The sequence below is a fragment of the Talpa europaea genome, assembly GCF_964194135.1.
Source record: "Talpa europaea genome assembly, chromosome: 3".
NCBI lineage: Eukaryota > Metazoa > Chordata > Mammalia > Eulipotyphla > Talpidae > Talpa > Talpa europaea.
Window position 1 is genome coordinate 150468752 of NC_140069.1, and position 23299 is coordinate 150492050.

Consider the following 23299-nt stretch of genomic DNA (forward strand, 5'->3'; position numbering starts at 1 on the left):
TTGTGGACGTGCGTTCTTGGGCCCAGCCCCGCGAGGGGCAGGAGGGGCGGCGATAGGCGCCCGCTTCCCCCTGCTGAGAGCAGCCTCCCCTCCCACGGCTGTGGGCCCCTTAGCACAGAGGCTCTGGTCCGCTGGACGTGCCAGGCGTGAGGGAATGTTCATCCCAAAGGAATGAGTGTAATGGTGGAAACCCCACGCACCACGCACCGTGGCAGAAAACCTTAGGGGTGGGGAAGGGCGTCCTCATTTCCCTGCACACCCCCGGGAAGCCCAGCCCTGAGTGGTCAGAGAGCGGCTGGACTGGCCAGGGCCGGCTGCAGGGACAGAGGGGGCCGCTGTGTGCTGGAGCCAAGGCCTCGGGCGCAGCCAGGCGAGGGCCGAGCTCCCTGGCTCAGGGTTTGGCGCGTGTGCGTGTGCCCCGGGTGTGCATGTGTGTCTGGGTGAGTCCCGCCTTGGCACAGCCTCTAATGAGGACAGCCTGGCTCCGGGTGGAATCCCATAAGCCGGCGCGCTCGGAAACTGGCCTTTTGGAGAGAGCAGAGGGCTCGCGGGCCCTGGAGGATTCTCCCAGCGCTGAGGCTTGCTCTGCCGTCTCCAGCCCCAGATCTCTCCAGATCTCAGGCCTGGCTGCCGTGCATCGGACTCCGTAGATGAAAGCCCCACGTGCCAACCCCTTGCCCGCACCCCATCTGTCTCATCCAGACGAGGGGCCAGGGGAGGGGCGGGTTCTGTCGCCTCAGCTGGTGGCTACCTGTACCCAGCCCCCACCCCCACCCCACCCCCGGGGTCCTGCACCTTGGGGCAGCAGACACGTGACCGGCAGGAATTCCGAGAGCAGGAGGCGCCCTCCGCCTGGGGCTGCAGAGGAAATGGCTGCGATAGCATCTCCCCGATCCACACCTGGAGCCGCCCTGTGCGCCCCGACTGGAAGAAGGCGCCCCCAGCGGCCCGGAGAGAGGAACTCCCTCGGCGGTCCCTCCCCCTGCTGGGGGCTCCCTGGCCAGTGCTGCTGACCCCAGCCGCGTGAGCAGGCGGGCGGAGGAGCCCTGCTGAGCCTGGCTGCCCACCGCAGGGGCTTCCACGCCCTGCCCTGCACACACTTGAGGCTTGGCCGGCACAGCGTTATGGTCTCCGAGCTCTGGGTGGGAATCCAGCACGGGCCTCGGGCCTGGCTCCTCCCGGCGGCTCTTCCTGGAACCTCGCGCTGCCTGCACACTCTGGCTAGCGGCCCCTGCCTGCATCCATGTTGTGGACAGGCGCACCCTGCACCTTTGCCCCACGCAGGCCCTTGCCTGGACAGACCTGCAAGGACCCGACTGGGCTGCCCGCTAGGCCCTCGGCAGCTCCCACCCCGGTAGGTAGTAGCAGCTGCAGAGCCACGAGGACACGCGCCCGGGTCCTGGGGTCAGACTGAACATCTCAGGGGCCATCTCTGGCCACTCTCACTGTGGAGACTGCAGAGACCCTCCGGCCACGTCCCTCGTCCCCGCCACGTGGCTGCCCGTCTCCCCGATGGGCTGGTGCCCTGGCCCACACCCTCGCCCTGCCCTGAGGCCCAGGCCTGCCCACTGCCCGCTTCCACCTCACGTTGGAGGGGGGCGGGGGGTCTCTAGAAACCCCAGCGGGGGCCACCCCTGCCCTGACCCCTGGGGCTCCCTCTCTGTGGGCTAAAGATGTGCAGTGTGCTCTAGCCCCCCAATCCACCAGGCGGTCAGCACCCTGATGAGGAAGGACTCCCCTGGGGGGCCAGGGAGACCAGCTGGGCCCGGCCGGAGAGCTCAGAGACTGTGACTGGGGGGCCCTCACTCAGCGGCCGCTCATCGGGAGGAGGGGTGGCTGGCGAGGAGCCAGGGCAGCAGGCCTCCTGGAAGAAGTCCCGCCGCTCCCGCGCCCAGCTCCCCTCCGCGCGCAGATGCTCACTGCCCGCCCGTGCTCCGGCTTGCTCCGGCTCGCCTCCAGCCAGCGATGGTCACCTTGGGCCCCGCCACGCCCCTCCTCCTGCCCTGCCCTGGTGTGGGGTGAACCCCGTCTTCACTGCAGTTTGCAAGCTGCCCGGACTCCGTGTGGAGCCTGACGGCCAGTGGCCGAGGCTTGTCCTCCAAACCCCCCGGGGGGCCCGGCTCCAGCAGGACTTGAAGAACTTCTGGTTCCCGTCTCTGCCCGGGGAAGGGCCAGGCAGGCGCCCTGGGCTCTCGACCCTCCCTTTACAGAAGACGAAAGTGTGCAGGCCCCGGCCAGCGGATCTGGCTTTGCAGTTGACCAGCGTGGGGGCTTGGGGAGGAGGGGAGTTCCCACCATGGCAGCCCCCTCCGTCAGCACCCAAGGCCCAGCAGGTCAAACCCCAACAGAGGCCGCACTCTGGCTCCGGGGCTGAACCCCCTCCGGTACCCAGCAGGCCCACCCCCTTTTTCCAGAGCAGGTGCCCTGGGCTCTGTGTGCGGTGGGGTGGGCGGGCACACCTGTTCTCACATGACCACCACTCACACACACACACACACACACACACACACACCCTACACACAGGTGCACATGTCCACCCATGGGTTCACACGCATGTTCATACGCATGGGAACCACCCAAGTGCCCAAAACCAGATGAGTGTGCCCAGAAGCCAATCACAGCGGAATACTACTCAGCCATCAAAAAGATAACTCCGCCACCGCGGCGGCGTGGATGGGGCGGGAAGGGTGCTGTCCGTGAAACCGGCCAGCGGAGGGAGATAAACACCGGGCGGCGTGGAATCCACGGGTGGGCCACAGGCACTTGACATGTGGGAGACGGAAACGCCAAAGGGGCTGAGAGAGAAACTTACAAGTAGCTGTCAAATACTGACCCCAGGACTGGGGTGCTGAGGGGGAGGGCGGGGGGGGGAAGGAAATGGGAGCACACGAGCACGTGCTTGCACACACATGACACACGCACCCACTGCATGCACCCACTCACAGGCGCCCACCCCGTCTCCAGCCCTTTTCCCCTTGCTTTTTTTAAGGTGATGCCGAGAAAACTCAGCTGGTCACTCCCCAGCTTGCCTTGCGGCTAAGGATGTCCAGGGGACAGCGTTTGGCCAAGGACACTCAAGCAGAACCCCTGTAGGGCTCTGGGGAGCTCTGGATTGCCTGCCAAGAGGGCAGATGTGACAGGGGACAGTCGCCGGGGCCCTCTCTTCTGGACCTCGAGCTCAAGCTGGACAGGGCTGGGGAGTCCAGGAGGCCCCAGAACCCAGCCTGCACACATTCAAGCCACCTCCTCCTAGTTCTGTCGGTGGGGGGAGCAGTGCCCCCCACGATGCCCCACACCCCCTGGCTGGCAGACCAAAGCACTCCCATCTGATGAGTCACTGTTCAGCAGAAGTGCCCCGTCCGGCTCTGGACAGCTGAGCTGCCCGGGGTGGGAGGCTGTGGGGAGCCTCTGAGAAAATCAGCCGTTCCCCGAGCCCCATTTCACTCTCAGCTCCCCCAATTCTCACCGCCCCAGCCTGAGCTGGGCTGGCCGGTGCTGGGGGCCCAGCCCTCCAGAGCGAGCGGGGCCTGCATTTACCGCCCTGCCTGAGCCGGGTCACAGCCAAGCAGGGGGCGCCTCCTTCCTGAGCCGGAAAATTAATTAAGTTTAAGGCTGCGGGTGAAATAAAACAAATTAGGTCTCTGCTCCGCCGATGGAAGCCCCGACCCGGCACAAGCCTGCCTGGGCGGCCACTCCTCGCAGGGAACCAGCGCGGAGCTTGGGGGACGGGCCGGGTGGACGCGGAGAAGACATGGGCTTCGGGACCTCGGGAAGCGGGCCGCGAGGCCTTGACCCTGGACGGGGCGCCGAGGCCCGCTGGATCCCTCACGCCCACGTGCCTGGCCTGCCGCTGCTAGGAGAGCTCGGGCTGGGAAGGTCATTAACACCCAGGAAACGTGCAAATGGCTTTTCCATCTTTTTAATTGGCGGAGCGGAGAATCACCTCCGCTGGAGACGAAATGGAAGCAGGTCCCCTCCCTGGTGGGGAGACAGGGCTCCACCCCACAGACTCTTCCTGGATGTAGACCAGGGAGGTCCCGGGGGCCGGCTTCTCCGGGGGGACGGCCGGCGGGCGAGGAGGAAGCGCGGTGCTATTTAAAGACGTCTCCTCTACGCGCGGAGTCGGAGCCTTTTCTGAGAGGGTGGAATTGGGGGCAACACTCAATTAGCCTAGAAAACACCCCCTCTGCCTGACCAACTGCGGGAGGGCCGCAGGGACGGATGCGAGCCGGGGGACACTCCCCAACCCCCGGTGGGAGCGTGGGGGTGGATGCACACCCGGCAACGCGGCTACTTACCCACGGCGCCCGCACCCCGCGGGCCCCAGCCCCGCCCGTCCACCGCACCTCTGTCCCGGAGGAGGCCAGGTCTGACGGGCCGCGGGGGCTTACCTGGAAGGTCGGGGGGCCGCTGGGAAGAAGTGAGCGGGGTCATGTGGGGTCTACCACAGCCGCTTTGGCTCCCGGAAGCCCTTTGGTCAGCAGGGGACCCTGAGAGTGCCCGGGCTGGCATCACACTGGGCAGCTGGCCGCGGCCGGGGGTGCTGCGGTGGGCAGGGTACTCTGTGGGCTCTGGCCTCATGGGGGTAAGCACACAGCGGGTGTGTGGCCATGAAAGTGGGGTGCACTGTGGGAGCTCAGAGGCCGGGGCCTGGCCTGGTGGGCGTCTCCACTCAAGGTCTGCCCACCTGGAGCAGAGGTTACCCGGCCTAGCTTGTCCAAGGGCAGGGTCCAGTCTCCACCGTCCTCACACAGGCTCTGACCTGGCAGAGGGAGGCCGCTCTCAGCCTGGCCATGGCTCTCCTCCTGGGTGGTCCTAGCGCCCCACCTTCTGCGGTACAGAAGACCCAGGCCTGGGTCTGATGGGTCAGCTGAGCTCTGGGGAGAGCGCTCCAGGCTGACCTTTCTCCTAACAGCCCCGCTGACCGGCCTGGGGAGGGGGGACATCCTGCGGCTCCGGTGCTTCCCACACTCCCCCCAAGTCCATGTCTACACACCGCCCCTGGGAAGAGGGGGTCTACCGTTCTAAGCGAGCAAAAGAGGGGGGCCAGCAGGCCAGGTCCCGCACATGTGACCCACAGACTTCTACTCATTAGGGTTTTTTAATGTTTGGATTAATTCCCACCATCCAAAAAACCCCAAGACAGTCACAGGGGTCTAGACCGCAGCTCCCTTTGGAAAAAGACAAAGTCTGGCCATGCCGGTCCCGCGTCCCCAAGGCGACAGTCCACCCCGGGGCTGCCTCTGCTGGCCCTGCTGGCCTGGACTCCTGCCCCAGGAGGTGAGCCCCCCAGCAGGGGTGGTTAGGGCCTCCGGGGGGCCCTGCATCTTAGCCTGCTCGGCCCCCTCCATCCAAGCCCCCGCAGTGGTCCTCTGCTGGTGTGCACCTGCCCCCAAGGGGCAGGGTGAGGCCGTCCTTGCGGCAGGGGCCAGGCTCTTCCTCCTCCTCACCTGCGGTGCTCAGTGGTGCTGGGCACAGGCTGCTCGGAGCAGCCCCGCTGCGTCACCATGCCAGGCGCGCCTGCAGCCACGGTGACAGACACATCGGAAAGAGTATGGAGTGTGCAGAGGGGCCCGCTCCGCGAAGCCGGGGCCTCCCATCTCGGTAGCTCAGCTACCAGGAGGGATTCCAGGCCCTGCGTCCGGGATGGGCTGGCAGATCTGAGCCCTGAGTTCCTGTCCCCTCCCTTTGCCTCTGACCAGAGAGAGCCCCAGCCCCACTGAGGGGAGATGGCTGGGGAGGCCGCAGCCCTTGTTCTGATATTGGAGCCCAGCGGCCACCTGTCAGTGGGTGGATAGCCCCCAGCCCACGAGCCCTCAGCGGAACCTCTTCCACCTCGCTGCAGGGGCATCTCCATCCATGGTGGCGCAGAGCCGGCAGGGAGGGCCCAGAGGGCTGGAGCCCACAGGTTCGGCCGGCGGCCTTGCCCGGAGGGTGTCATAGGTCCCTGCTGTCAGGCTCCTGACCGCGCGGCCCAGTTGCTCTCGGGGCCAAAGGACTCCCATCATGGAAGGTTCTGGAACAGCGCAGGGACACAGCCCTCATCAGCAGGTGCCACTGTCGCTGCTGTCACGTACCCAAGTCTGCCCCTGGGGACACGCTCAGATGCCCACACTGTGGTGGCCGATCACACAGGTGTCTGTGGGGGACTGTCTCCCTCCAGAGGCCCCGGAAAGGGCGTGAACCCCACCTGCACCCAGGGGTTCATGAGCCAGCGGAGAACAGAGCTGGCTGAGCTGCAGGCCAGGGGACCCAGTGGCGGGCGAGGACCTTGAAAGGGAAGGAAATCTCATCACCCAGCCCTGAAGTGCACCTGGGGCCAGAGTGCTGGTGAGGCCGTGGGCCTCTGGGTCCTGCTTCACCACGCAAGAGCGCATGCCCATCCATCCACCACCCATCCACCCTCATCCATCTATCCTCCATCCACCCATCCATCATCATCCATCCACCATCATCCACCATCTGTCCATCCACCTGTCCACCATCCACCATCATCCACCACCCATCCATCATCACCCATCCATCTATCCACCTATCCACCATCCATCCACCCACCATCCATCCATCCATCATCCATCCATCTACCCATCCACCACCCATCATCCATCCATCCTCCATCCACCCATCCATCTTCCATCCATCCTCCATCCACCATCCTTCCATCCATCACTGTGCAGTCCAGCAGTCCTGAGAACGAGGTCCACAGTTCCTGGAGGTCCCCCAGCCCCTGTCAGAGGCGGCCAGGCTGAGTCCCCGTGTGCTGTGAGCCACCAGCATGCGGGAGCACAGGGGAGCTGGAGTGAGGCGCTGGCAGGGCACTTGGCCACAGCCGCACTGTGGTCACGGTTTGTGCAGAAGACACGGCCGCCTCCGTGTGACTTTTCTGAGTTCTCTCGGCCGTGCCCCGTCTCCCCTTGTGGGTGCCGCTCACGGGGTTCCGCTGTGCACAGACAGGCCCCAGGCCCAGGGCCCGGCCTCTGCACACAGCCTGTTCCACCCGAAGTCCCTGTGGCGGACGCGCGGTCCCTGGGATGAGGTTCCACCTTCCCCAAGTCACATCAAGGCAACGGGCAGCTGCCGCCGGTGGGACGTCTGAGCTTCCCAGTGGAAAGGAAAATTCTGGAAGACCCACATCCAGGGCTGTCAGCCTGACAACTTCCCGACGGCGCTACTTTTCTGATCATCGGTTTGGGAAATGCGGTAAATGCTCATGAAAATGTGCTATCTAAGTAAACGTGATGGGGCTTTTATTGTCACTGAACATGAGTTGACTGGAGCGTCAGCCATTTCGATTCCGAAGTCAGCAGCCACCGGGGACTCCGGGAAAGGCCTCCGTAGGTGCCGAGGGTCCCCAGGGCGGTGCCCCAGCGGTCAGGACTCAGGCTAAAGCCCCACAAGGAGACCGCGGGGCCAGCGGGGACGGGGGTGGGGTCAGCTCCTGGCCAGGGCGCCTTGGCGTGCCCGGGGCCTTGCTGGGCCTGCGTGTGACACCCGGTGTTCTTGGAATCCGCTGCTGCAGGCCGAGCTAAAGAGCGCGTGACCTACTCTTTGAGGGCCAACCTGCGGGGAGTGAAGATGCGCGGGTCCCACGGCCATGCAGGGGTGGGGGGGAGGGCCAGGCCGCCGAGGCATCACACTGTCCCCTAGGGGCGTGGAGGGGGCATTGGGCGAGCAGGGAAGGAGCGGCTGGGGCTCAGGGGACAGGAGCCGGGAGCCACCTGGACCCTTGCGTTTCAACGCCCCCTTGGGGCGCAGGTGCAGGTGGGAGGCCGGCGCCGGGCAACCTCCCGCCTCCCGCAGTGGAAAGCCATCAGGTCACCGCTGGCTGCTCCGCTTTGGGACGTCCCCACACCTCAGCGTCCCCCTCTTGTGGCGGCAGGCAGCTCGCAGCTCCGGGGGTGCTGGGGAGGCCGGGAGGAGCCGGGCTGGAAGCCCCAGACCCGGAGGGAGCCCGCGGGCCTGGGAGGGTGAGGGGGGCGCCCGCCCGGCACCCGCGGGGCAGGTCTGGGGAGGAGCCGGGCCTTCCCCTGGCTGTGCGCCCCGCGTGTGCTGTCTCCTCCCTTCTGACCTGGATTTCTGGGAGACTTTCTCAGGCTGCCTCGGCTCACTACCCTCCCCCAAACTCCGTTTTTTAAAGCTGCTCAGACCCCCTGCTTCAGTTACTTCCTCTCCGGGCGGGGAGGATGAGAGGGGTCACCGAGCCATAATCCCTCCTGACCTCTGACCCCTCTCCCTTCCCTTGAAGCAGCTCCCCTCCCCCACAGCGTCCCCTCCTGCCCTCCCTGCCCTGGGGAAGCAGGGTCTCCTTTAAAACGTGCGAGGGGGGAAGGCTGGGGGGCCTGCCGGCGCCGGACCGTGTCTCCTCCAGGGGCGCCGCAGGAAGGCCATAGCGGCAGCGCGGGGCGGGGCGGGGGCCACTTCGCTGGCAGGTCCCTCTCTGAGGCGGCTGCCCCCTCCCCCAGCCTCGGGGAGCCGGTGGGGAAACCAGGGCAGGTTTTAGATTGAAAGGGGGCGCTTTTTGCTTTTTGAGCAGTGGTGTAAGGAGCCAGTGGCCGGACCATGGGCCGGGGGAGCCCTGCGGAGTGGTGGGTCGGCCAGGGGGTGGCCCCGCCGGGGGGTGGCCCAGGGTGTCCCCCAGGAAGGCCCCAGCCGGGCCCCGGAAGCTGGGGTCTCTCTGGGCGTTGGGCTTGGGGGTGCCGGGAGCAGCTTGGGGCCCTGCTCCCGAGCTACCCTTCTGGCCCGCGGCTCTGAAGTAGCTGCCTGGCTCGCCCCTGCCTCCCGCTGGGCAGCTGAGTCCCGGTGCCCGGGTGCCGGTGCCCGGGTGCTGGTGCCCCCGCTTTGTCGCTAAGCGCTTTTTGCAGCGGCTCATTGGACCATGTCGGCGGGGCCAGCGGCCTCTGATCGGTGAGCTGCGAAGAGCTCAGAGGTTCACTCACAAATCCGCGCCCCACGGCCCCACTGCGCCCCAGCCCGGGCCGCGCTCCTCGCTCCTCGGGGGCTGGACGCCCGGGAGGGGTTGGCTCCTTCTGCGCCCTCCGCCTGGCCAGCGGCCGCTGGGCTGGGACCCGGGGCAGCTGGGAGGACAGGCCGTCCCCTGGAGAAGTTCGCCGCCTAGGAGTCAGCTTCGTGGAGCTGAGCTGACCCCTGGGCCTGCCTGTGGAGCCAGAAGTGTCCACGGGCGAGGCCGCCTCCTTGCAGGGAGACGAGCGGCTGGAGCGGCTGGGCTCAGAGCGCAGCCCCTCCCCCGCGCCGGCGGTGCCGCAGCCTCAGCGCCACCTCACCCTCTCCCCAGGCTTGGTGCAGCCCCACAGGGCACCAGGAATCACCCCCAAAACCACGCTTGCCCTGGGGTTTTCATTTATCCGTTGCCTGGGGGACGGGAGGCAGGGGCCACTTTCCCAGATGCTGGGAAGGAACCTGCGGGGCCTTCTTGGAAGCGCCGGGAGGGAGGGATCCCCTCACCCAGCCAATGCGGGGCGAGGTGGGCAGGGGAGTCTGGGTGGCGGCCCTGGCGGAGGCTGCTAATTCTGGAAGCCAGACACCAGGTCACCCGGTCACCCCGGGGCCTACCCACGCCCATCCACTCCCACGCACAGACAGCAGCTCCCCGTCCTGGGCTCCACCAGGCTGGCGCACCCAGGGGGGCATTGTCCCTGGGGCCTCACACCAGGAAATACCTGCCCCCCATTTGCCCAGACACTCTAGAGGTGGCCTGTGGAGCGCGGGGGGCAGGGCGGGGTGCCCCTCCCCCTCTCAGGGCTAAGGGGATGCTCACCCACCCACGCAGGGCCCACCCGATGTGCCTGGAGAGGCCCTCGCTTCCCGAGAGGGTTCTCCTTGCGCCCTGGCTGGGAGGGCACCCCCTTCCTCGATTTTGTTTTCCCCAAGTTGTTCCCTCTGCGGAGAGGATCCCCCCTCAGCAGACAGGCTGCACCCTGCGCAGCCAGGCTCGGGCTCTTTGGGGCACCTTCTGGATTTGAAATCCATTCCAGCGGGCAATTGCGAGGAGCCCCCACCCCAGCCAGGCCTCGCATTCCATTTTCAGGGCCGGCTTTCGTGGCTGCTTTGCAGGAGGCGCAGAGGACCTTGCAACCAAAACAGGAAGCCTGAGCTTCCCAAGTGTGCTGCTGTCTGGGGAGCCCGGGTTTTGCCCTCCGCGCACATCTGCTCCACGCGCAGCCCCAGGACGCCTGGGGTCCTGCCCCCAGGTGTGTGGGGCAACATCTGTAACGTGGGTGACACGCGGAGCAGGCTGAGCGCTGCAGCAGGCGGCTAATTAGGACGGCTCCTCGCGTTTCCTGCTGCCCTGGAAGGAGGCGCGAGTCCCCAGGAATCTGAGGGCATGGCCGCGTGTGGGGATTCCCGCCCGGATCCGTTTCTCTCCTGGCCTGCGCCGATCGCCCACGTGGTGAAGGGTTCCTGAACTTCGCTGGCAGCATGAGGGGAGTCCAGGGCACTGACCGATACGGCACACACACGCGCGCATGTGCACACGCGCACACGCGCACACGCACACCTACACACACAGCCCCTGAAATGCCATCGCATGAAGCACAAGGATCAGGCTGTGTGCAGAGTTGCTGGGGGGTGTGTGTGCGCACACGCGCAGGGACTGCAGGGGAGGGTGTCTGGACGGGAAAGAGAGTCCTCCCCATGCGCCTCAACTCTACACTAGCTCTGCCGGGCTTCTCCCTAGGAGAGTGCGTGAGGGCGGAAGGCTGGCCTGGGGAGGGCAGGCAGGGGAGCTGAGGTGTTTCCAGCCCAGCAGCCCGATGGAGCAGACCCGGCAGCTGCCCAGCACGGGGGCTGGCCCTCCCGGATGCTGCCCTGCAGGAGTCACCGGGAGGCACCACCCCTGTCCCAGGCCCACCCCAGCAGCTCACCTGGAAGCGCCTTGCTCTGTGCGGTGACCCCCGTGGTGGCCCGTCTGTACCGGCCCGGGAAGTGGCTGGACCCCTGCCCTGCTGGACGCATCAGAACTTCACCCACCAGATGGCCGCGCTGCAGAAAACACCAGCTTGGCTGGAGTCAGGGGAAGTGACCAGTAATTTCACCAAGGGTCGGGGCGATTTTCACGTAATTCTCAATTCAGTTTCCCCCTTTCATGGCTGATAAAACTCTATTTGATAACGGCAGGAAGAACTGCTCTCTGGCCAGCGCGCGTTAGAACAGAACATCCCCCCACTCACCCGGCTCGCAGCTGGGGCCTCTGCGCGGGGCTCCCCCAGGCTCCCCCTTGGAGGCCGAGGGCTGAGGCCATTTTCCTGCGGCTGGCGCTGGCCGGCAGCTCCGGGGAGGGCGGGAGGGCGGGGCTGGGCCGGCGTCAGGGGGTCTCACTAAACCTGACCTTGCGGAGGACTCGGAAGCTCCGGCTACTGGGGGATTCCCGAGAAAGAATGAAGAGCAGAGCAGCGTCCGTGTGTCCACTGCCCTGGCCCCCCCCCAGTCCCCCGTGACCTTAGGGAAAGGGACTAGAAGGAGCCCCGGGGCCGCTGGAAGGCGCGTCTTCCTCCCAGAGGTAGAAGATCAAAAGCGAGAGGGAGGGCAGACTGGCCCCCCCCCCAGCCGCTGGCCGCAGCCGCCCGGGAGGGGCTGATTTCCTTCTCCCTCTGCCTCTGCACACCCCACTTCTGGGTTGGGGGCTTAGCAGCTCCAGGCATGGGTGCCACCTGCAACGTTCTTTGCCCAACGAGTTCTACCTTGAAGATGGTTCGGAATGCGTCACTTCCTTCTGGGTGGCCTCTGAGGAGACCTTGCGAGCCTGGAGCTCCCACCCCACCCCGCAGGGCTCGCCTGGGGAGACCCGGCACCAGCCCAGCACCGGAGGCCAGTGCAATCGCCGGCTTCCAGGGGGCTCCAGAAGGCACTGGGATTAAGGCTAGCAGTGAGATGGTGAGAGCAGGAAAGGGCTCCCCAGGGCGCAAGGGGCGCCCCAAAGAATGCAAGGTCACTGAAGGCAAGACTCTCCCTACCCTGGAGAAATGCCCAGGGAGGCTGGGAGCCGGGAAGGGAGGCTGGGGGCCGGCACCCAGACCAGACAGCAGTGAGTCTGGGGTGGGGTACGGCTGAGCCAGCTTCCAGGCCCCTTTGTTTTGGGGGCATCCAGGTAAGGACACATCTCCACCTCCGTCTCCAGCCCCAGGAGCCCCGCAGCCCTGGCATGCCTCTGCAGCTCCCCGGGGCCAGTCCTGAGGCGGCACTGGGGCCCCTCCTGTGGCCTGGTGGGGCCCCTCAATGCCTTCGCACCCCCACGATAGGTGGGGACTCGGCTGAGCTGGGCCCAGACTGGCAAAGCCCCTGCCCACCACCCCTAGCTCCAACTCTCAGGCTTCCCAGGGCCAGGCGCCCCCTGACTGCCTGGGGCTGGGAGAGGGGCAGGGTCCAGTATCACCCCCTCCCCACCCCACCAGCCTCAGGCCACCACAGCTCAGTTTAACCCTTTCCTTCCAGGGGTGACTGAGAAGTGGTTCCTAACCCCAGCCTCCCTGCCCTGGCCCCCAGGGAGGCAGGTGGGTGCAGACCAGGGGCCATGGGAAGTGAGAACAGCCTCCCTCCCACCCCACCCCTGCCCACCACCCCGGCCCCCAGGCCAGTCCTTTCAGCCTTTGTCTGCTGGTGGGGTCAAGGCAGCACACCCCGAGCCAAGGGGAGTCTCCTATCCAGCTTCTCCCCACTGGACCCCAATTCCCCGGCTGTGCTGGACTCGGATCCGGTCAGGGGTGCCAGCCCGCAGGCGGGGTTTTATTGGGGTGGAGAGTCCACCTTGGTGTCTGCCCACCAAAAGCAAGGAGTGGCCAGCGAGGCGCTCACCTTGCCTGGTCTCCTGCCTGGGTCCGTGCCCACCCAGAGACGTGTGGGGGCAGGGGCGCGGGCCGCAGAGGTCACCCTCCTCCCGCCTTGTTTTAAGAGCAAACAGGAGGGGGATCCGCACCGCCCTGCAGGCCGGTGGCACTCAGCGGCAAGGCCGGTGTGGTGTGGACACTGGCACCCGCGGGGTCTGCAGCGGCCTCCCGGCCCTCCCAGCCCCTCTTTGTCGGAGGCCGAGGCGGGCGAGGCGGGTTCTCTGGAAGCGGGTGGTCGCGGGGTGGTCGCGGGCTCGTTCCTCCGCTGCGGGCGAGGAGGGTTGTTCCTGCCCCGCGCTCCGGGGAGGCAACTGGCCGTGGGCCGGGCCGCACAGAAGCACCGGGCAGCGGCCGGGCGTGGGTGAGCGGGAAGGGCGAGCGGCTCTAGCGGCCCCAGGCCCCGGGCGGCGGGCGGGCATCTCCGCGCGATGGAGGCTCGGCCGCGCTGCACCCGGGAAAGCACAGCCAGGCGGGCGCAGAGCCTGGAGGCGGGGGCTGGCCCCGGGTGTGGAGGCTGGGCGGGGGCTTCTGCCTGTGGGACAGGATTCCCTGGACACAGACCAACTGTCTGCAGCTCGGCGGGACCCCCCACCCTTCGCCATGGCTCTTCGGAAGGTGCCAGCGCTCGAGGGGCTCTTCCTGGGAATCGTGTTCTGGTGTGGCCGGGCTTGGGGTCTCGGCAGCCTCCTCGCATCACGGCCTCGTCCCTCTCCGTCCCTCCTCCTCTTGCTCCTGCTCCATGGCCGGGGGGTGCCCCTCAGTCCCTGCCTGACCAGCCGCCTGGTGCCAGGGGTCCCGGGCTGCCGCTCGCCGGGCACTGGGTTTGCCGGGAGAAGGCGGCTTTGCTCGGATCTCTGCCGCCCTGGTCTGCCGAGCCCACACTTGATGAAAGAGCGCGGGCGAGGTCCCCCATCCTGGGCTCCGCTGATGCCGCTGCAGGATTGAAAATCCTTCTGAGGAACCACCCGGCAGTTTTCCAGGGGACGCAGGGAGAAAGGAGCCTGGGGGGCTGCGGGGCAACATGGCCTTGTGCCTCTGTCCACCCACTTCCCGCTTAGCCGCAGCGGCAGCGTGTCCCCGGCCTGCCCGGTGAGAACCGGGGCTCTCAGGGTCGCAGGCAACTCCCCTCCCAAGCCCAGGCCTGTGTCAACAGGGAGTGCCCACGGACCCTCGCCAGCCCCAGTTCCCCAGGGACAGGCAGGCTGTGGGGTGCCATTTTCTCAGGCCCAGGGAGGCCCCCTGGCAGGTGTGCCTGGCCAGACCCTGTGGCCATCATGTGCCCCCTCCAAATGGGGGCAGTGGAGGGGCACAGGAAGCGAGAAGTGAGTGGCCCCAAGTGAGCAGTGGCTTCCCCATCGGCCTGAGATGCACAGAGGGTGGCTGAGCCTCCCCAGCACTCAGGAGGCCTCGCCCAGCCAGGTCCTGCCACCCTTTGTGGCCAGGCGACTCCCAACCCTCCCTCCTTGGGTCCCTGCCCCCAGCAGCCCCTTGGTAGCAGCCTGGTCTGCTCTGCAGCAGAGCAGGGCTGCTGGCCAGGCCAGGCCTGGGAGGGGAAGGGAGGTGGCAGCCCTGGCTCCGGGCCTCTGAAGCCCCAGGTGGCCCGGGACAAGCCGCCCACGCCTGACCCAGCCTCTCGCCCAGCAGCCTCCCCCGGCCCCCGGGGCCTGGAGCTGACCCGCTGCAGGCCGCAGCTTTGGGGCACAGGGCTCCCCACTCGCTGTCCACCCAGGGCCTTTTGTGTCCATGCTCTGTGCCCTGAGTTGCCCTTTTGGATGTTTCTCAAAGTTCACACATTTCCATAAAAATGCATTTTAGATGATGGACAGGCGTGCCGGCCGCGGTGCTGGTGGGCTGCCTGCCTCCGCGGGGACCACAGGGAGGACCCGAGGGAGAAGGGCGAGAAAGGGGAGCGGAGTTCAAGGGGGACACCCCGTCAGCGTCACGGCGGGAGGGCCGTTCAGAGGGGACAGGGCCAGAGGGAGGGGAGACAGAGCGCCCCGCCTCCGGCATCTCCTTCTCTTCTCCAACGGGTCCTGCTCGCGGTGAAACTAGTTGAAAGAATTTTAAGGCCCAGTAATGGTGGGGTGGCCTGGCAGCCCCCCGGGGCCAGCGAGGGGGACGCGGCCGGGGGCGCTGGGGGAGCACCGGGTGGGGCATTTTTCTCCCCAGGGTTCTGCAGCCCCGGCCGCCCCTCTCCTTCCGGAGCAGCGGGCTGGGCTCCGGGCCCAGCGCCTGGGTTTCTCCGCCCGCGCCGAGCCGTCCTCCTCCCGCGCCCGGGGCGACGCGGGGGGCGCGGCTGGTCCACGCGCGTCCGCACGCGCCTCCCTGCGCGCGCGCGCCCGGCAGAGCCGGGGAGGCCCCGCCGCGGCCAGGACGGAGCTGCCGGCCCCGCCGGCCGGACGGACGTGAGTGTCCCCCGCGCGCGGAGCGGCCCGGCGTCCCTTTGTATCTCGACAGCTCGGCTCGTGTGGTATCATTCATGCATTCTGAGCAAGGGATTGTGGGACGCTCCCCGCGGCGCGGTGTGGACTCGCGAAGGGCGCCGCGCCCACGCGCGCCGGGGTGGCCGGCCGCCAGGCCAGCGCGGGGTGGGGCGCGGGCCGGGCGCGGGGCCGGGGCCGGGGCCGGGCCGGGCCGGGCCGGGCCGGGCCGGGGCTCCCGCACGCGCCCCGCGGAGGCGGCGCTTTCAGGGGGGCGGGGCGGGGCGCGGCGCGGGTCCCCGCGCGGGGGTCACGTGGGCGCGCGGCGCGCCGGCCATTGGCCCGAGGCACGTGTCCCGGAGCCGGGCCCGCGACGTCACTCGCGGGGTCGGTTAAAAATACGAACAAAAATCCGGAGCGAAAGTGTCTCGGCCGCGCGAGTGGCGGGAGGTCCGGCGCGGGCGCAGCGAGGCGCGGACGGCGAGCAGCGCGGCGGCCCAGCCCGGCCCGGCCCGGCCCGGCCCGGCGCCGCGCTCCCCATGCGCCTGGGGCCGCGGGGCGCGGCGGGGCTCGGCGGGGGCGCGGCCGCTCTCCGGCGGGGCGCCGGGGCCCGCGGCGGGGCGGCGGCCGGGCGCGGGGAGCCCCGCGGGCGCCCATGAGCGAGCAGGCGGCGGCGGGCGCGCTGACCGCTCGCGCCCCGCACCCTCGAGGGCCGGCCGGGCGCGCAGGCGGCGGCGGGCGGGCGGCGGCGGCGACCCGGGCGGGCCCGGGCGGGCGCGAGCGCGGAGGGGCGCTGCCTGCATGCGCGCGGCGCCGGCCCCGGGCGGCCGCGGCGGCAGCGCCGGAGCCCGAGGCGGCCGCTCGCGCGGCGCAGCGCGCAGCCCCGGCGGCGCCCCCGGCCCCCGCGGGCCCGTAGCGGCCGTCTAGCCGGGCGGCTCCGGCGCTCCCGACCGGCCGCTCCGGACCCAGCCCTGGCGGCGGCCGCCGCGCGCGGCCTCGGGAGGCGCGGCGGGGCAGGGGCGCGGGCCGGCCGCGCGCGGGCCGAGGGCTGAGCGGGCGCGCGGGGCGCGGCATGGAGGGGCGGGAGCCCCCGCCCGGCGGGGCGGCGGCCGAGGGGCGGCTCAGCCCCGGCGGCGGCCCGGGGGACGCGGACACCGGCCGCCGGCGCGCGCTGCTGCGGCCCGCGGCCCCGCCCGCGCCGGGCGACCCCCCGCTCCCGCCCCGCGTCACCAACTTCTTCATCGACAACATCCTGCGGCCGGAGTTCGGGCGGCGCAAGGACGCGGGGCCGCGCGGGGCCGGCGCGGGGGGACGAGGCGGCGCGGAGGGCGGCGCGGGCGGCGCGGAGCCGCCCCCGGGGCCCGGCCGCCAGCCCCGGCCGAGCGCGCCCTGCGCGGCGGGCCCGGCCGGCGGCGGCGACGCGCCCGGGGACGGCGAGGGCGGCGGCCCCGGCAAAGGCGGCGACCCCCGCGGCCCCCCGGACGGGGCGCTCAAGGCCCGCGGCGCGCGCGGCGGCGACCCCGCGGCGGGCTCGGACTCGGACAGCTCGCAGCCCGGCGCCGCCCTGGGCGCGCAGCCCATGCTCTGGCCGGCCTGGGTGTACTGCACGCGCTACTCGGACCGGCCTTCGTCAGGTGAGCGGGCGCGGGCGCGGGGCGCGGGCCCCCCCACACAAAGACGCCGCGCGGCGACCCGGGGCGCGCCGGGCCGGCCGGCCGGGCGGGGAGGGAGCGGGGCCGCGGCGGGGGCTGCGGACTTCCCGGGCCGCGGGCCGCGGGCCTCTCCGCGCGCGCTGCTGGGGCCTCCGCGCAGACCCGCGCCCGCCGCTCCCGGCCGGAGGCGAGCTGGGCAGGCGGGGGCCGGGCGGAGGCGCGGGCCGGGGTGGCGCGCCCAGCCCCTCCGGGCTCCTCCGGGCTCCTCCGGGCTCCCCCGCGCGCCCGCAGCCGGCCCGGCCCGCCCGGCGCCGGGTCCGGGAGCAGCGGGGGCGGCTGACAGCTCCCGGGCCGGCCGGGCGCCGCGGAGGGCAGTGGGGCAGCGCGGCCTGCGCGCCCCGGGGTCGCCTGCCCGGCGGCGGGGCCCGGCGCCCACCTCGCGCCCGCCCGCAGGAGCGCGGCCCGCCGGGGCCGGGGTTCCCGCGGCTGCTCCGGGTGGGACGAAGCGCGGCGGCGGCGCCCGGGCGGGAGCCCGCGGGCCGCAGCCCCTGGGTGTTTCCTGGAACTGGGGCTTCTGCGCCCGTCCGCGCGCGTGTGGACTCGCCCGCCGCGCCGCAGGCCGGTCCGAGCTGGGAACCGCCATTAGCAGCGGACTCCATTTGCCCCGCGCTGGCCGCCGAGGCCGGACACCCGGCCCCGGGCGCGACTGTTTTCGGGTCCTTCCCTCCGTCCCCGCGCGACGGCCGCCCCTGCCGCCCCTGCCCGCCCCTGCAGGAGCGTGCGTGTCTGGCGAAACCCAAATTTCTCCAGCTAGATTTGAAATTTGCTCCATTGTTCTGCCTCCTCCTTTGTTAATATTTAATTAACATAGCGGCTCACAATGGGGCCAGCCTGGAGCCGCCGGCTTTGTGCGGGGGGCAGTCGGGCCGGGCCCCAGACCCGCGAGCCGCCCGGCGGGCCCCGCGCCCTCCTGGATGTTAAAAATTCCCGGGGAAGCGTGGGTCCCGCTCGCTCGGGCCGGGCTTGAGAAGGAGGCGGCCGGCGGCTCTCCCGCAGCGGCTTGGTTCTGCTTCCCGGGGCCCCGAGTGTCTTTGCAGTTTGAAAGAAAAATCAAGACAGAAAGGGAGCTCAAAATTCTGATTTTAGGGAGGTTTTCTTTCCATGCAATTGGTGCGTGTCTTTCTGAGGACCGTTTCGTGTGTGCCGTAACGCGGGCGCAGGGCCTGGAGAGTTTGGGGGGCAGGGAGGGCCTGGGCAGAGAGGAGAGAATGGAGCCTGGGCGCCGTGGGGAGGGAGCAGAAGGCTGGGTCTGTGGGCCTCTGGAGGCCTCGCGGCGCCATCTCCTTACCTTCTAATGCCCCCCCAGAGTTGGTGGCCGCGACCCAGGCCCGGTGCTTGCTCCGGAGGTTGCGGAGCAGGTGGCTGGGCAGTGGAGGGAGCTGTGCGGCCGGTGTGAGTCGGGTGTGCTCCCGAGCGGGGAGTGCTGGCCCAGGCCCTCAGAGCCCTTCTCTGGAGTTTGCCTCGGGAAAGCTCTGGGAGAGAGCACTGGGTGGGAGAAGGCTCTGGGCCGGCCTGGGGATGGTCCGGACCCTTTGCTCTCTTGCCTTCTACCTCCTGGGCTGGGGGTGCACCCCTGGGGCTGATCCTGCAGGATGCAGAGCCGGCTGGGGGGGGCCAGAGGACCTGGGGGCTGGTATCTGGCCTTCCCGGGCTGCCGCTGTAGGCGACTGGAAAGAAGTTGGAACACGGGTGCGCCCCAAAGTTCATCCCCACACCACCCAGACTAAAGACCCAGGCGAGCGGTCTGGACCTGGCCCCCCAGAGGCCTCGGTGCCTCCTCCCCCCTCCATACCCTGGGGAGGCTGAGCCCAACCCGACAGGGAGCATGGAGGCCTCGCTCCCCGTTCCTCCCCATTTGGCGCCCAGCCTGTGGCCAGTGCTGGAGCCTTACACCGGGAGGTTGTCTCCCACACTGACCTCAGGCAGGGCCACGTGCTGGGAGGAGGCCATGGGTGGGAGATTCGACCCTGGGTGGGGCGGGTGTACCTGGGGAGGCTCTGAAGAGGAGCTCTCGCCCCAGGCCTCCAGGGAGGTTGCCCCAGGCGGGAGCTGAGCGACAGGCAGCGGCAGTCGGCACTCACAGGAAGGGTCCCCTCCCCTCTCCTGGGAGACCCGGGCCCAAAGAGACCTGCCAGTGGCTCAGTGCTTCCCCCTCCCCCGCAGAGGCCAGTGTTCCCAGTCCTGCAAGTAACAATGAACTTGGACCCACAGGCTGGTTGGGGAAAGTCACCCTCTGGGCCCCTCCAGTTCTCAGGATCCACCTGCCCCAGGCTCCCCGGGCCTTGGCGCCCTGTGGGGTATCCCCTGTGGGGGTCCTGCCAGACCCTCAGAGTATCTCTGCATCTCTGCCTTCCCTGCCCCCTCCAACCTCCCCTCCACCCCTCTCTCCAGTTGCCCCCAGCCTTATCCTGCGGCAGAACCCAGGGAGGGCTCTGGACACTGGGCTGAGTAGGTTTCCTTCGAGCCCTGGTCCGTGGTGGCCTCCGCACAGAGCCTGCCCTCTCCCACCCCCTCGCACCGTCCCCCGCTTTCCCTCTTGCACCCAAATCCCCTCTATGCGGGTCCCAGAGTCTGTGCAGCCCAGTGGCCTTGGGCAGGCACGTCCAGCCCCGCCCATCAGAGGACCCCCTTTGGAGCCAGGTGTGGCCAGAGCCCTGGTAACCCGTGTCCACTCTGTCCCCTGCCCCCCCAGGCCCCAGGTCTCGCAAACCAAAGAAGAAGAACCCGAACAAGGAGGACAAGCGTCCGCGCACGGCCTTCACGGCGGAGCAGCTGCAGCGGCTCAAGGCCGAATTCCAGACCAACAGGTACCTGACGGAGCAGCGGCGCCAGAGCCTGGCCCAGGAGCTCAGCCTCAACGAGTCCCAGATCAAGATCTGGTTCCAGAACAAGCGGGCCAAGATCAAGAAGGCCACGGGCAGCAAGAACACGCTGGCCGTGCACCTGATGGCGCAGGGGCTGTACAACCACTCCACCACGGCCAAGGAGGGCAAGTCGGACAGCGAGTAGGAGTAGCGCCGGCCGCGCCTCGGCCCCCGGCCGGGCCACCCAGGACACCAGCACCCACCGCGGAGCAGCGCGCCAGCCACGGTTCTGCAATACTCTGTACATAATTCACAGGTGGTGTCAAATCCCGAATATCTGACGATACGATACGATATTTTTTGAGTTTTTTGTGTGAATGAGGTTATGCTAATTTTAAGATTTTTTTTTTTTTTTTTTTTGCAAAGGGGGCTGCTTAGGGCTTCATCTTTTTTAATCCCCAATCTCCACGACGGGACATCGGACACTTTTTTTTTTTATTTCAAAAGAAGAAAAAATTTAAAACAACTTGCTGAAGTCCAAAGATTTTTATTGCTGCATTTCACACGACTGTGAACCGAATAAATAGCTCCTACTTGGTCTGTGAGTTCCGCCACTTTGTCCGTGTGGGTGTGGTGAGCGCCTCGCCCGGGCGGCGCTGGGCCCTGCGGGGGCCGCGGTGGTGGGACAGAGCCCTGCATTGGCCCGCCCAGGCCTGCGGCTCTCCCTGCGCCTCGCCCTCCTCCGCCAGCCTCGGCGGCCTGTGCCTGGCAGGCCGGCGGCTTCCCTGCCACCCCAGCTGCTTCCCCCCGCGGCCCGAGGCCCTGCTTGGTGGGGTGACCCTTGTCCTTCCAGCCAGGCCCAGGGACTCTCCTGTGGCCCCTCCCGAGGGCTCCCGAGGGAGCTTTCCCTCCCCTTTCCTTCCTTTTTTTTTTTTTTTTAAAGCGGCCTCCTCTGCTCCTCTGCTCCGCGCTTCCTTCCGAGGGAACGCGCGCCTGTGCACGCCGGCAGACCTGTGCCCGGCTCTGGGGCGGGTGGCCACCCGGACGCCTCAAGGAACTCAGAACCCTCCAGGATCCAGAGGAAGGAAGAAAATGTGTAAATAATCATTTCCCATCACCTTTTGTCTTTTGTTTTTTTAAATATACATTTTATTTTTTGAAGGTGTGGTACCGTGTAAATTAAATATATTCGCTATATCCCCCGCCGAGTACATATATATATAAACAAGCACATTATCTCTAAGTCCACACTGTCCGCGTTTAGTGTCCGGGAAGACTCAGTCCGGTGGTGGCCGGGACGCCCCGGGGCCTGCTGAGCGAGGAGTGGTGCCCCGAGGACGGAGGGAGAACTCTCTTTGCCTTAAACCTCTTTATTTCACTGCGATAAGTTTCCCTTTGTACAGATGAGTGCAAACCTTTTTTTAAAAAGGAAACTATAAAAACAAAAGTTGTAATTTAAAATTCTGTGAATAACCATCTGCTGCTTAGGAAACTCACTGAAATGATATGCCTTCTTAGCAGGAAGCAAAGGTCTTTGTTTTTTTAATTTTTATTTTCGATTTATAAAACACGTGCATTTTCCAGTTCCAGTATCAAATATTTATAATCTGAAGAGAAATGAATGTTTCTATTTACAGACGTGGTTATCAGATTGTGAACACTCCCCTGCATTTTCGTGTGTTTAAATCCTTGGAAGTTAAACCATAAATAAAAAAACAAAACGCTTTATTGTAAAATACTGGATGTCCGAGGTGGAATGACTGTTTGGAAGGTGTCCTGAGAGCCTGGCTGCCCAGGGCAACGCCCAGTGCGGGAGCCCGGCGGGGGTGCCCCGCTTCTGTAGCCAGAGGGTAACTGGAGGTTTTAAGTGGTGCCCACTCTGGATGTCTCACGTGTGAGCACAGCGCAACCCCCGGCACGCAGGCACACATTCCTTACCAGAGAAAAGTGTTCCAAAAATAGGGTGCCATTCCACAGCCAATATTCTCAAACCCTGCAGGACCCCCCAGGCACCCCGTGGAACCCGGAAACCCACCGCACACAGGACAGAGGGACAGAGGCCTCTGGCTTCCAGCCCCAGCAGCGGCACCGCCTCCTGAGGACGGTGGGGCAGAGCGGGGGCGGCTTTGCGGGCTGAGGCTCTCTGGGTCCCCGGAGCCCTGTGGGCTAGAAATGGTTGGGGTCTCCAAGCCCACAGCACCTGTGCCCACCTGCTGTTTCCAAACTTTGTTGACTTCAAAAAAATTTTCCCCCAGTGGAAGAAACTTGCAAAGGACCCACTTTCAGGCGTCTTCAGTTCCACCCCGCACCTCCCCCTCACCCCCATGCTGGGTCTGCTGGCAGGAGCGGGCTGGGGGGGGGGGTCTGCAGACACTGCCCGCCAGTGACTTTGCTCTGGAGTCCCCACTGCCTGGCTGGGGGCACCTTAGGGTCATTGCCAAGGGGGTGCGACCCCACAGGTCAATCCCATCGCCTCCCTGTGCCCCCCTCCCCCACAGTGCTGAGGGGCCAAAGATTCAAAACAAAACAAAAACCAGGAGCACAGTATCCGTTACCCGGCTGGCCTCTGCCTTGTCTTGTGTTTTTAAGCAGAGCCAGCAGAGCCACAGCGCACGGACATTCTCCTTTTCTGATGTGTTGGCAAATCCCAAGGCCTGCAGGAGGCCACGTGTGCTTGCGAAGTGATGAGCTCCCCATTGCCGGGGGCGTGCAAGCGGGAGGGCCTGCTTTCTCGGAGGGGAAAGATTCTCTTGTTTTTTGTCTCTGGCGGGGGTTGGACTGGATAAGCCCTCAGACCCTCAAAATGCTGAGATTCTAGTTTTTCTCCAAAGTTTACTACTTTTTTCATTTGCCAGTCTACCATCTAAGCCTGTTCTCCGGAGGGCTTCCGCTGGGCCAGCCAGCTGCACTCACCCGGGTACACTCGGACTGGAGTCCAGCCTGCAGGGAAGGCGCCTTCTCCTTTCTGAAGTCCTTCCCCACCTGGCCGGCTCCTGCTCTGGGCCCAGCAGGCAAGAGTCATCAGAGCAACTCTCCAAAGACACATCCCCTCAACTCTGTCCTTGGCAGCAGAGAGTAGGCAGTGGAGAGTGTTCGCAGCAGCCCTTGCTCCTTCCAGCTAATCGTGCCCCCAGGCTGTCCCGCCCCAGGCCTCCACGTCCCTGGGGAGCTGTGTCCACAACCTCCATAGACAGGTTGGGGGAGTCCTGGTGGGGGGACCACAGCCACCCCCAGGCCTGCCCAAACAGGCACCTCTGCCAGGGCACTGTGGGAGGGGACGGGCAGGGCTCCCAGGGGTTCAGGGCACCTGCTGTCCTGGCTGCCAGCAGGGGTGGGGTGAGCAGGGCGCTCCTCAGACTGCAGCCCAAAGCTGAGGGTCACTCAGGCCCGAGGGTCGAGGGTCACAGGGGATGGTAGTGCCCCGAGCTTCTTTGGAGAGACCAGGAGACAGCCACGGACTCATCGGCCAAAGGGCTCCATATTTTTCGCTTTTTCTTTGAGTGAAAAGGGCAAATCGCTGG

At 67.1% G+C, this 23299-nt stretch overlaps 1 protein-coding gene across 1 annotated transcript; it reads left to right on the forward strand.

The window, feature by feature from the left end:
• Positions 1–8875: 8875 nt before the first annotated feature.
• EN2 (engrailed homeobox 2) lies at positions 8876–20403 on the forward strand (the record flags this gene model as incomplete). The annotated part of the gene is given in 4 exon segments (XM_084230753.1): positions 8876–8904; positions 16377–16387; positions 16390–16896; positions 19667–20403. Coding segments are annotated over 4 exon segments (864 nt in total). The 3' UTR covers positions 19984–20403.
• Positions 20404–23299: the final 2896 nt, after the last annotated feature.